Source organism: Macrobrachium nipponense, chromosome 13 (assembly GCF_015104395.2).
Source record: "Macrobrachium nipponense isolate FS-2020 chromosome 13, ASM1510439v2, whole genome shotgun sequence".
NCBI classification, from domain to species: Eukaryota; Metazoa; Arthropoda; class Malacostraca; order Decapoda; family Palaemonidae; genus Macrobrachium; species Macrobrachium nipponense.
Window position 1 is genome coordinate 15,435,216 of NC_087206.1, and position 12,524 is coordinate 15,447,739.

General features: G+C 36.8%; 1 protein-coding gene across 1 annotated transcript in view; it reads right to left on the minus strand.

The window, feature by feature from the left end:
- Positions 1-5,005: 5,005 nt before the first annotated feature.
- Positions 5,006-12,524, minus strand: part of LOC135225657 (uncharacterized) — a 33,823-nt gene continuing 26,304 nt past the window's right edge. Inside the window, exons 12-16 of the mRNA XM_064264991.1 lie at positions 12,090-12,206; positions 11,255-11,445; positions 9,914-10,037; positions 7,361-7,489; positions 5,006-6,178 (exon numbers count right to left, since the gene is read on the minus strand). Of these exons, the coding sequence (XP_064121061.1) occupies positions 5,006-6,178; positions 7,361-7,489; positions 9,914-10,037; positions 11,255-11,445; positions 12,090-12,206 (1,734 nt within the window). The remainder of the gene's footprint in view (positions 6,179-7,360; positions 7,490-9,913; positions 10,038-11,254; positions 11,446-12,089; positions 12,207-12,524) is intronic.

Consider the following 12,524-nt stretch of genomic DNA (forward strand, 5'->3'; position numbering starts at 1 on the left):
GTGTGTGTGTGTGTGTGTGTGTGTGTGTGTGTGTGTGTGTGTGTGTGTGTGTGTGTGTGTGTGTGTGTGTGTGTAGGATTCTTAGAGACCTGTCAAGCCAGAGTTAGTTTCAGTTCTCTTAAAAAATACTACTCCACCTTCTTTGGTCTCCTGCAGATGACTTGCGTCTTCAATTTTTCGATAAAAACCTGTTTCATTAGATTTTAGATCCCATTGCATAATGTTAATCTCTGGTAATTTAGTTCAGTTAGCCGTAAAATATAGGCTATCTCATAATTCTGATTATCCTTTCTCTCTCTCTCTCTCTCTCTCTCTCTCTCTCTCTCTCTCTCTCTCTCTCTCACACAACACACACACACACACACAACACACCACACAGACACGCACAGATGCATATATATATATATATATATATATATATATATATATATATATATACATACATACATACACACACACACATATATATATATATATATATATATATATATATGTGTGTGTGTGTGTGTGTGTGTGTGTGTGTGTGTGTGTGTGTGTGTGTGTGTGTATAATCCGTCTAGCACTAAGTTCTGGGATGTTTAGTCTTGGGAGAGTCTGTCAATGCAGAGGATACTCAGAATTATGAGATATATTATAAGGCTAACTGCACTAAATTACCAGAGATTAACATTACCAGCTGGGATCTAAAATTTCAGATGACCTTTACCAGTAAAAAATAAATCTTAATAGGTCACAAGAGCTACGTTGAGAGGTCATTTACAAAATCACCAATCCTGAACTCTGTCCAGCTGCTAACTCCAATACCTTTAAGCATTTAGAGATTTAAATAAGAGGCCACAACTTAACAGATATATACTGGGTACAGGTATAAATCAAACCTCAGGATGAACTCAGCTTGCAAAGAAACCAAGAAGCTTAAAAGAGGATGGGAAAAAAAATAACAGCACATGAATATATCAGGTAACTTTACTCGTTGACTAATAAACAAGTTTTTATCAAATGATTGAGTTGTAAATAAATAAACATATAAGAGACAAATATATGGAAAACTAATTACATCTGACAGTCTTGTCATATGACCAACAAAGGTATACTTAATAGGTAGATTCATTACCAAAAAATTATTTTATAAATAAGTTTCAAAAGTCATAGGAATACACAGTTAAATGCGAGTAATTATACTTTAATAAGTAAAATAACTGAAATAGCTAAATAAAAAAAAAACAGAAAAACAAACTAATCAGTGAATGAAAAAACAGAAACAAATTGGTCCACAGTTGCTATCTAGCATAATTAGAAATTTCCTGAAAACAAGTTTTCTAACTTCGAACAGGACTTCTTAGAAGTTACCAGGAAGAAGTTTAGAATGTCCTTCAAGCCTCAAGCTTTGGAATGGCATATTAGATAACTTCTATAAAAAAAGGGGGGAAACTATGCCTAAGGATGAATTCTAATGGAGTTCAAGCAAACCCTGAACGAAAAGATGATTTATCTGTTCCTTTGACGATGACGATCTGCTAGGAAAAAATATGGATGGTTTTCCTCAGATTGGGACGAAATAGATCCATTTGAATTCCTAGCCACTGGCACTTCTAGAATAGAAATATTCAAAGTAGTCTATTCTTTTATCTTATCTGACAAACCATCGATTCATTCAGTAGATGAGATATTAAAGTGTTAGGACTTTTTTTACCTCTCGGGATCAACTTCTAATAAACAAATAATATATATCTTATATATATATATATATATATTATATATATATATATATACATATACATACATACATACATACAATGACTGGATTTTTCACAATTGTGGTTTCAAGGAAGGGTATAGATTTTTAAATTCTTAGCAAAGATACTGCATTCTCAGAATCGTAGGTTTTCCTTAAGGAGAGAAAATTTCGGCGTTACTTGAGAGTAGAAGTTTAAATTAACATAATCCATTCTCTTTTCAGATTAAGTGACCGATCTTGCTTTAGGCAGCTAGCCCTGTTTCATTCTCTTTACCAAAGATGCAAATAATGAGTGTTTTATACATATCAATCCTCCCGGTTCCAGTGAAGTAGAAGGTCGATGTTTGGGTACTTGTTAGTTGCTAACAAGAGCCAGATGTTCAAAGAACATATTGTCACTACAAAAATAGTCACCCTAAATAGTGAACCATAGTGACTGCACTCTTCAAATCACAGTCAAGATCTCTAGAAATTTTCTTCAAATAGAATTGTAATCATCAACAATCTATTCTGGACGTGAGACTGGTAATGTTCGGCAAAGCAATGTTCCAGGTAAATGTGACCTAACTTTTTACATAGCGCCACTAAGTTATGATAACTTTGATTCCTTACTCCTTGGTTTGTGTTGATTCTTCTGAATGAAAATCTAAATGCAGTTTGCAAGAATGTAAAGAAAACGTGTACAGTAATCTTATATCTTTTTACATGATCCATTTATGATGTTTCGCTATAAGGAAAGTTTTCCATGAACACGTTAAAAGAACAAATGCAAAGAAGACGTTTCAGAGGAGTTCAACACCTTTGAAAACCGCAAGCATTTCAAAACTTCTAAAATCATTATGACACTATATGATTTAACTTGAACTATGGCTTACGACTTATACTTACAGCATTAACATGAGAAGTTTCTTCAAGAAAACTCCCGGACACAACTTTGTACAAAATGGCAGCCACAGTCGGTTATAAATTACCACTGGATTTTGGTAAGCGCCCTGAATATTCATCACCTTTCTTGCGAGTTATATATTTCTGACACTAAGGTGATATTAGAAGAACCTGAGAGACTTGAATCGGTATTATTAGCTCCTATTTTATCACTGGAAGTTGTCGTTATCTTCACAAACCCACTATGCGTTTCATTCGAGACATTTTCAATAAACGGTTGTAGAATATGTTCATTGAATGGACTATCTTTTTCTGCAGCTGTGTTACGTAAATCAGTATCAGGCTCTTCCGAAAAGACGCCAGTGGAAATCCTCAACTCTCGTGAATTTGAGTGTTCATTTCTCTTACGATTTTTTTGCGTTTTCTTTCTATTTTTCTCTTTATATCTTTCATCTACTTGAATATCAGTAATTTCACCTGCTTCTTCGGGATTCATGGTGTCAGATTCTTCTTGAGATATTTGGTCAGGAAAATTTCGACTATTGTGATTTGATTCTACTTCTGGAACGGGCGACACTATGGTTGCGTGAATATCATTCTTCTTTTCTAGGCGAGGAGCAGATGATGACTCTTGCACAGCATCGACATTATCAGTCACATTTAGAACTGGGTCTATTACTTCTAGGGATTTGGGCGCCCCAGGTCTTTCTGGTGGGGGAACTGCATAGGAAGCTGCATTATTCATGGGATGATTATAATAAGGTACAGGATAAAAGAAAGGAAAGTGACTGGGAGCAGGAATCATTGGATAGCCGTTTTGATGAGGTGGATACCCAAAGTACTGATTCGTATTCACAACAGGTGGTTCTAGGTTGGAAGGTTGATCTAATCCCATGTTTCTGGTGACATCGTATTTCTCAATCTGAGGTACTGATTTTGCTGTGCTTGTTTCCTGATGAATTTCCGTAATGGTTTCAGCAGTTGTATTTCCCCGTGTCCTTTTAGAGTTTTTGCCATTTTCAACGTTTCTTTGAGCAGTTTCAGATTTTTTCATGGTCACATTTACTTCAGATGACCTGACTTCTTTTGATGTCGAATGGCTCTTTTCTTCAGCATAGTTATTTCTGCCAAGCAATAATTGTGATGCCTCAGGTATGATAATGAAAGGTTGTTGTCCTGGCCTTCTGTTGTATCTTTGCCTGTTCAAAAAAGAATTCCTGTTCCTCCCTTTGTGAAATGTATGTTTATTTGGTCTCTTTCGCTTTCTCTCACGAGACGTGACATCAGCTTTGATACTCTGCTCTTGACTCTCATTCCCATCTTTTTCTCGACTTTTGCTTCTCATTTCGGATGGTGTCTTGCTCTCCTCCTCCCCCTCCTCAGTTATTGCCGCTGGAATTTTGGTGTTGTTTGATGTCTGCCAGTCTTTGTCTCCTGTATCGTCCTGATCATCAATATTACGTGGGGGTTTAACAAGGTGAACACTAGCTTGTGGTTTATTTTCTTTGTTTATATCTGTGTAACCTCTAAATGTTTGTTGTTGTTGGGTGGGAAGGTGAATCATCTGTGAACTATAATTGGGATGGGGTGCCATTCGTTCAAAGCTACCATATCTCAAACCAGAACCTGAGCCTATGGGAAAGCCATTATTATAACTCTGCTGCCTAAAATGATTCTCGTCGTTATTTAAGGTGTACGAGAGGGGAGAAGGTTGTTGGTTAGGCAGAAGTGAACTCTGTGGATTGAAATGTCCGCTTAATTGGGAATTAATATTCAAATGGTGAGTATTCTGTTGATTGTAAGTGCTCATTAAGACTTTGTAAGGAGCTGGTGGCTTCGGTTGCCCTGCAGAATGCACATTTCCATAGTTTTGCTGATTTAGGTATGAACTGCTGTGGATGTTCTGTTGACTGGGACTCTGGTTCATTGATGGATGAAACATTTGGTGTTGTTGGCCATTCATACCCTGAATTTGCGGGCTCTGAAAATCTCGAGTTGGGCTTAGAAAACCATATGATGATTGTCCCCCAGAACTTCCTAGAGGATGCCCAGCCGGTATTTCAAGTTTTTCTTGCTTTGGAATGTTACTGTAAACCTTGTTTTGTTCACTTGCACCAACTGTAAGTTCGGGATACTTGGTTGACTCTGATGCTTGAGACGGAGATGGTACTACTGACTCAGAAAAGGGAGTTCTAATTGTGGTTACAATTTCAGAACTTGCAGAGTTCTCTTCACTTGTTAGCTTTCTTCTCTCCAAAGACTTTTCCTCTTTGCTGGCAGAGTTGACTTTTTCTTTCATTCGTTCTAGCATTAGGGTCTTTGACAAAATAGAGAAATGATCCAAAGGATGGAGTCCATGGTAAGGTAAATAATAAGGATCATTTATTCCTCCAGGATAAGGCAAATATGGGTTATATGAAGTAGAATGAAGGCTAGAAGTATGTGTTGTACTATTGGTGGCATCTTCATGATTATGTTTTTGCTTTTTATTCTCCCCATTGTTTTACCACTTCTTTTCTTCTGCTTACCTTTCTTTTTGTTACCTTTCTTCTTGTTTCGTTTTCCTTTTTTGTTTTGCCTGAGAGGCTCAGATTTACCTTTACCACTGTCAACATTGTCTTTTCCCTTTGTTGCAGGCTTTGACTCTTGTTTCCTTTCTTCTACTCTCGCTTCCATTTCCTGCTTTTTCTTTTTTGTTTTTGTTTTCTTTCTTTTCTTTGATGTAGTTGGTAATGAATCACTTTCATCAGGTAACGAGGAGAGCGTCTGGGAATTAGATTTTTTCATCGTAAGAGCATCAACCAAAGTTGTTAGTTGGGAATTCAAGGGTCCTTCAACGTACACAACTGAGGGATGTCCATTTCCCCCAGATTCCATTGCTTGTCCATCTAAATAAACAACAGACACTTCATCATTAACATCAGAATTGACGGCAGGATTGTAGTTTGCCTGGTGTCTTTCTGGATCTAAGTAAACAACGGACACTTCATCATCGTGCCCAGCCATGTAGTGCTCAGCTGATGAAGACACCATGCCCTGAAACATAGGCCCAGGTTGAGATAAGACTTGGCTTGAAGCTTGCACAGGAAAAGAATGAAAATTTGGAGTTATTGCTAAGGTGGTAGTGCTAACGGGGACTGCAGAGTGTGATGAAGGCATTGCATTATGACGATGTGGCTCTTCAGGATAGGACTCACCTAACCTCGAACGTTTTTTAATAATGTCTGGCATATCAGTCTGAGTGTCCAGTTGTTGAGGTTCAGTGAAGGCTGGTTCTTCGTCACCAGTTGTCACGTGTTCCTTGCTGTGGGTAGTCTCGGACTTGCTGTTTTTCTTTTGTTTTCTTTGCTCCTTTGCAGCTTTTCTTGAAGCCTTCCGCTCTTCCTTAGATTTTTTCTTCTCTTCTTGAATTTTCTTTTTCTCCTTCTCTAGGGCCTCTGAAATTTCCAGAGCACCCAGGTATGCAGAGGTCGGGTTCTTAAAATACTGGTAGTAATCAATTTTCAGCTTTTGGTCGTCTAGTGGAAGCAACCTCTTCCTCTCACCGTTGATAACCTGAAATCGTAACGAGAAATGTAGGGATTCTAAATCAATTGATTTTGCAATTACTGGGATCTTATGTAAAATTCCCAGTCTAAGAGAATGAGAACTTGTCATTTTACTATAGATATACTACCAGGCATTCTTCAGATTTAAATAACTGATTGAAGACTGAAGTCTCGGCTTTTATAACAGAAAGATGGTTCTACTGCCAACATTGTCCGATTAAGTAAACCCTCAGGAACACTTAAAACTAAACTGTAATATGATTCACCCCTCTGCATAGTTAAAAAGAATTATTCCTCATCTGATTCAGTTTGCCATCCATTGCTTATATATTTAGAGTAATAAATGAACCCCAGTGCCCCTCGGTTGTAACTTTGGTCCAATCTACTTTGGTTCTGAAGGTATAAAAATGTGTAGATGGTAAGATTATCTTATTAAGTGACAGGAATTATGGTGTCAAGACTAGCTGGGATAAGGGTTTCAGTCATTTGCTGAACTTGTTCATGTTTATATAGTTTGAATCCCCATTGTTATTTCCAGACAGACACCAGTAACTCCTTCCATGTATGAACCTTAACAGGGATGGTATTGAAGAGGTCACCAATAAAAGTTTGATGCAGATATGTTTGTAATTTTGCCTGTACCTCTAAATTCAGTTACTCAACAAAATCATCCTTCCTAAATTTCTCGCACTTACCTGAAGGACCTGTAAACTCAAGCTTGCAGTCCAACTTCTGACGTCTATGGCAGTTTTATTCTTCATTCCAGCACCAATGAATTCCTTTCTTCAAAGCAACTTTTCGTCTGAACTAGTAATCCGTAATTTAGGTACCTATTCTCTATATATAATTCATTGGCCTAAATTTACATTTTCTAGATATTGTTATTCATCTCAATTTTTCCTCTGTAATTACTTGATGGATTTTGTCACTGATTGGACCACCCCTGTGTTTCTCTTGGTACACTGTGACACACAGCATGTACAGACTTTAGCAAACTTTTTTTTTTATTTATACTATGGATAGAATTTTAACCTATACATGATCCTCGCCCTTGAATCCAGGCTTGATGTGGCGTACGAGAGTGGTCATTTGCCCCATTATCACGGACAAAGTCCAAAGACTTAACCTAGTCGTCCAGATCGAAAAAAGGGTCAAAATAGCCTAGACCAACGAAAGTTGCGAAACTCACCAAGAACATCTCCTCCTGCATGGCGTGTTCGTCCATGACCCAGCGAGCTGCCCTCACACCAGACAAAAGGGCGCCGTCTACTGTACCAAACCGATCAGTGGACGTGTGTTCTCCACTGAAGAAGAGAGACTGTGGAAAGTGGCAGTGTTATTACATTTTCTTGCAACTTTTCTCTTTTCAACTAGAGAATTTCTAGATGTTCTGTTATGTGGAAAATCGAAAATCATTTCAGTTTTCATTGGATCTTTTGTTTCTTATCTATTTGCATTGAATGAGTCACGAGCATTTTACAGTACTTTCTTGCACTACAGTAACAACATTTGGTTTGTCATTTCATTACTGTCTATGTACCTCTAATAATAATTTATTTCTAATGATTATAGCCTAATAGCCAGGAATCAAAGGAATGATTTATTTACAGTTGCTAGGTACATGACACAATAGAACTACTACATAAAATTTAAATAATCTCTCAACCAGAGAAACAAATAGATATAAAGCAGTATGCCTGTCTATCTCGATTTTACGTGTTATCTATAGACTACATATCGCCAGTTAAAGCCTGGTGCAGAGTTTGATTTGGAGAGTGAAAGAGCGAGGTACTTTTATTTTCGAATATTTAAGTTTAAAATAATAGCATTTTCTCCATAATATAGGAAACTGTATTTTCTGAAAATCCAAAACAGATTTTAGCCCGTCCACCTCCTGGGTCTACTTTCAGAAAATTACAGTAGGAGTACTGGCCAGCTTAGATGCTAAGGGTACAGGCTTATCTACTGAGCATGCGCATGAATGGTTTGCTAAGAGTCCCCATTTGCATAGCTTAGATACCAAAAGAGCAGGAATATCATTCACAGGGTCAATTCATGCATTGTTTGGAAGCTTTCCAAAATATTACAAACCAGATGTACAAATTCATGTCTGGTTCAAAGAACACAATTTGAAACACTATTAACAGCTGTAGTTTATTAGTTACCAGTAGCATAAATTACTGAATTAATAAGATTATTAGTTTATATTAAGCCCTATTAATGTAAAGGATTTATTTTATTATGGTGAAATAATGAATCGGCTATCCAGTAAATGCAAGTTTTGTCTGGAGTACAAAAAACTGTAAAGCCCTGTAGTACGGCAATGATATTTATTGTAAAATAAATCAAGTATTGTTAAGAAAATGCACTCTGTTAACTCTTTTCACACACCAACAAAAGTTTAAAGTTGCAGGAAACTGATTCATGGTCAACTACTATGAGATTCAGGGCCTCTGTAACACGGTTTTTTCGCAATAACTTTTTATCTATGCATTTCATAAATATAACGCTTATTCAGAATACATATTATATCTACACATAAATTTTGACTGTATTCTGCATTACGTAGGTTGAATAAATTTGGTACTTATAATGTAAAAGTGGCTTTTTTTGAAGACGGGCCAACTTACTCAGAGAAAAGGTTTCGAACCCACTCATTACGTAACTTATGACAGCATTTCTTCCCTCTTTCTCGATGGATGATTGGCTATTCGTAACGAAGGCTAAACCTCTGGCAACAATGACAAACAAATTTAAATACAAGCAAAGCAGTACACCTTTATGAACTCTGGAACCTCTCCACTGATAATTGTCATAATGAAAAAACCAACAAAATATGTTAATAAATACAAAAACACTTCGATTATTAGTCTAACTCCCAAAATAAGTTTCCTAAGAAATTACAGTCTACTTTACAGGTCACAATCAGATTGACAAGATGTAGGGAATAGTTGATAATTTTCAAAAACATAGTAGACAAGCTTGATTTGATAACTGCTATATCCAATGTCAAGCAATTTTTATTTATTGGCTATCTGCCTATTTACTGAAAATAAAATAGCCGGTACCGTATATTGGCTTTAAACCTTCACCAATAATTATCGTCAGAATGGTGACTTCATGAGGCTCCACCCACTTTCGCCTCGTTATAATTCAGGATAACACTGAAGGCTACCATGGGCATTGTTGGATTAGAAAATTTAACTTCTGGCTATAAAAACTAATTTCTCGAGTAGTTGTAAGAAGTGCTAAATGATCCTCAAGGATCCCAGCAGTTGACCTAAACGTTTAATTCATGTATATTACTGCTATACTGTTGCGGCACTACTGCTACAGTAGTATTACTACGCTAGATACCCCACCTACATCTATGTTCCGCCATTCATAAAGTCTGTGGGTTTCAGAGCCGATGGAGTTTCTGTCTGGTGGATGGGCGGGGCAACATTTCGTCAAAAGTTGTTTACCTTGCTTACGTAATGAATGTTTTTCGACTCTTGGCTCGTAATCATTGGCCATGGTGTTGGCTAGATCATTTTTACTCTATAAAAATCAAAACTATTGGGTTTAGGTTATTGATAATGCTGACAAAATTTGTGTGTGGTTGTAAAATATACATATGTCAACTTTCAGCCACATCCGATGTTTTGACAAGGAGCAAAGTCCAAAAAACCGTGTTACAGAGACCCTGAATCTCATAGTAACAAACCTCACCTTTACAAAAAAACGGCTGAGTAGCACTTACTCTTTTTCCTCGGGTGTTGGCTAAGATCGGAGACAAGACACTGCGGTCGTTGAAGTTCATAGCGTTCATATTCATGTAGGAATGATAAGATCCTCTCGACCAGTGGCTCTGTCTCCATTTCGATCTGAAGGGATGATGTTTTTTTTATGAATGTTTGTTATAGGTGAATACAGACGCTCCTCTACTTTCAACTTACAATCTTTCAGAGATATGAACAACCATGATTGTAAATGAAAACTGAATTTTACTGTATTATTATAATAATAATTTGCTTAATGTACCTAATGTATTTAGGTTTTATATATAATTCGTATTAATAAAATACTCTATAAAATGCAATAGAGTACTAGTACTGCGTTTTGGTATTAAAAAAAATAATACTGTATGTAATGACTCTGAGTATATCAAGTTGGGCTTACGAACAAATCAAGATACGAACATCCGTTCGGAACGTAACTCGTTCGTGAGTATAGAGGAGCGTCTCTACTTCACTTTACAGGAATCAAGCAAATAGCAACTATTGACTAACGATTTTTTTTCATCTAGTGGAATTGTTGCAGTGTGAAAGATTAACTGAAAATGTAACTGAAATACTCTGATACTGAAATGGTTTTAATATTTTATATTTTGAAGATAACCCCATCAATAAAACTCTCCTGTAAATTTTATGGAGCATGTTCATATTATACCGAAATTTATCCTTATGCATGAAATTGCTCTAGGCATACCCCATGTATGGAGTTCACTAATCTCTAGCTTCCTCTCCAGTTTCCCGTATCATAATTCTCATTTTAGTGGGCCTTGTTCACCCAGTTCGTCTGATGCCCAGAGGATCCCAGCTGACACCATGCCATCATGGGAATCTAGTCATACCTTTGCACGGAGTTACTCTGACCTAACAAAACATTAAATTATTGAAGTCATGGTAAGAGGTTAAGGGAAAAAGACTTGGAAGAAAACTGGAATGTGCATGGAAGGTAAGGTTGGAATGTAGGAAGGATATCTTGAGCTAACTCTCCTTCATGAAGTGAAATGTGGAAGGTGAATGCATTAGAAAGAAGTAAGGTTATGTACTTATGCAGTATTTCAGGCATAATTAGAGCTGAAAGGGTGAGAAGGGTGGAGGCACATAAGAATGGTGAAATCATCAGTGCAGGTGAAATAATGGATCATTTTGTTTTAAGATGATTTGGTCATATGGAAAGAATGGTGAATTATGGGTTGATGAGATACATAAAGAGTGACGAAAACGTCACCACCAGTGAAACGATGTATCAGAATGATTTGAGATGATCTGGTCGTATGAGAAGAATGGAGAAAGTTATGTCGGTGACAAAGTACCTGTGGAAGAAAACTGGCAAGGACACGGTGTACTCCTTCTTCGTCGTCCTCAGGAAGTTGATGAGGTGGGCTATGACCTGCTCCGTGCTCATGTTCTCCATGGCAATGGCCGCGTCTCCAAATACCTCCATCTCCAGCTGGGTCGGTCGCTCTGGATTGCTTCTTATTGACACGATGTTCGACATCCACTCCTGCAAAACATGAAGTATATATATTGTGTAAATAAAAATGAATTCCTTTGCTTTAGTTTGAGATGTTTTTATGCTTTTGTGGACACGAAGTTATACGTTCACTCCTAAAATGCGTGGGCTTCCATAAATATCTAGTTTCTTTAGGGCTGCTTATTTGCCTTTTACGGCACTGCCTTTTACCTCCACTGTAGCGTAAATGTCATGTACGTTTTGATCGTTTTCTTTCATCATGAGCAGTAATTTTTTTTCCAATTTTGTCAGTGAGGAATCTTTAGAGAAATCACTGCAAAAATGGTCACAGAGACGAATAAAAAAATACAAAGAATGTCGCCGTTCTATCAATAAGCACACCTGAACAATTTAAATTCCTATAGAATTAATACTGGAATTCACATTGTTATTACTCAAACAGTAAATTACAAATGAAACCTTTTAAACAATAAATCAGTGAATGAATAAGTAAGTACACACACAAACACACAAACCAATAACAAAAACATAAGTAAATAAATAAATAAATAAACGAACAAATGAATAGATATATAAAAAGAGAGGAAAAGAAAGATTGATAGCAAGAAAGGAAGAAGAAATGACAGTAATCACGTTTATACATCATTCACTTAAAACCTGATCCGGGGACTTACCATTTCCCTGGGGAAGTTGTAGTCCTTCCACAGGAGCTGTTGGCTAAAGGGTTTAGGACCCCACCAGGAGTAGTCCCATCCAAGGGATATGCGATTGACCACACCAGCATCAAAAGCCTGGAGAAATGGAAATCTGTTGTAATGTCTCATTCATCATAATTATCAATTGTTTATTTCTCTGTTTCAGAAAGATCAAAGGCCCGATTTTGACATTTATTTACATTTACTCTCTGCCTCCTCTTTGGCTAGACGTAAAGATAGGCAGAAAAATGGTTATGTTTTAAATAATGGTACATTAACCCAGATCTGAAAATTACTAGGCTGGTGAGCAAAGACGAACATACAAAATGGCTCGGTGACTTAAGAAGCTGAATGAAATATGCATTTCATCTATAATTATCTATATTAACCAAAAATAATATCTGAAGTTCAAAC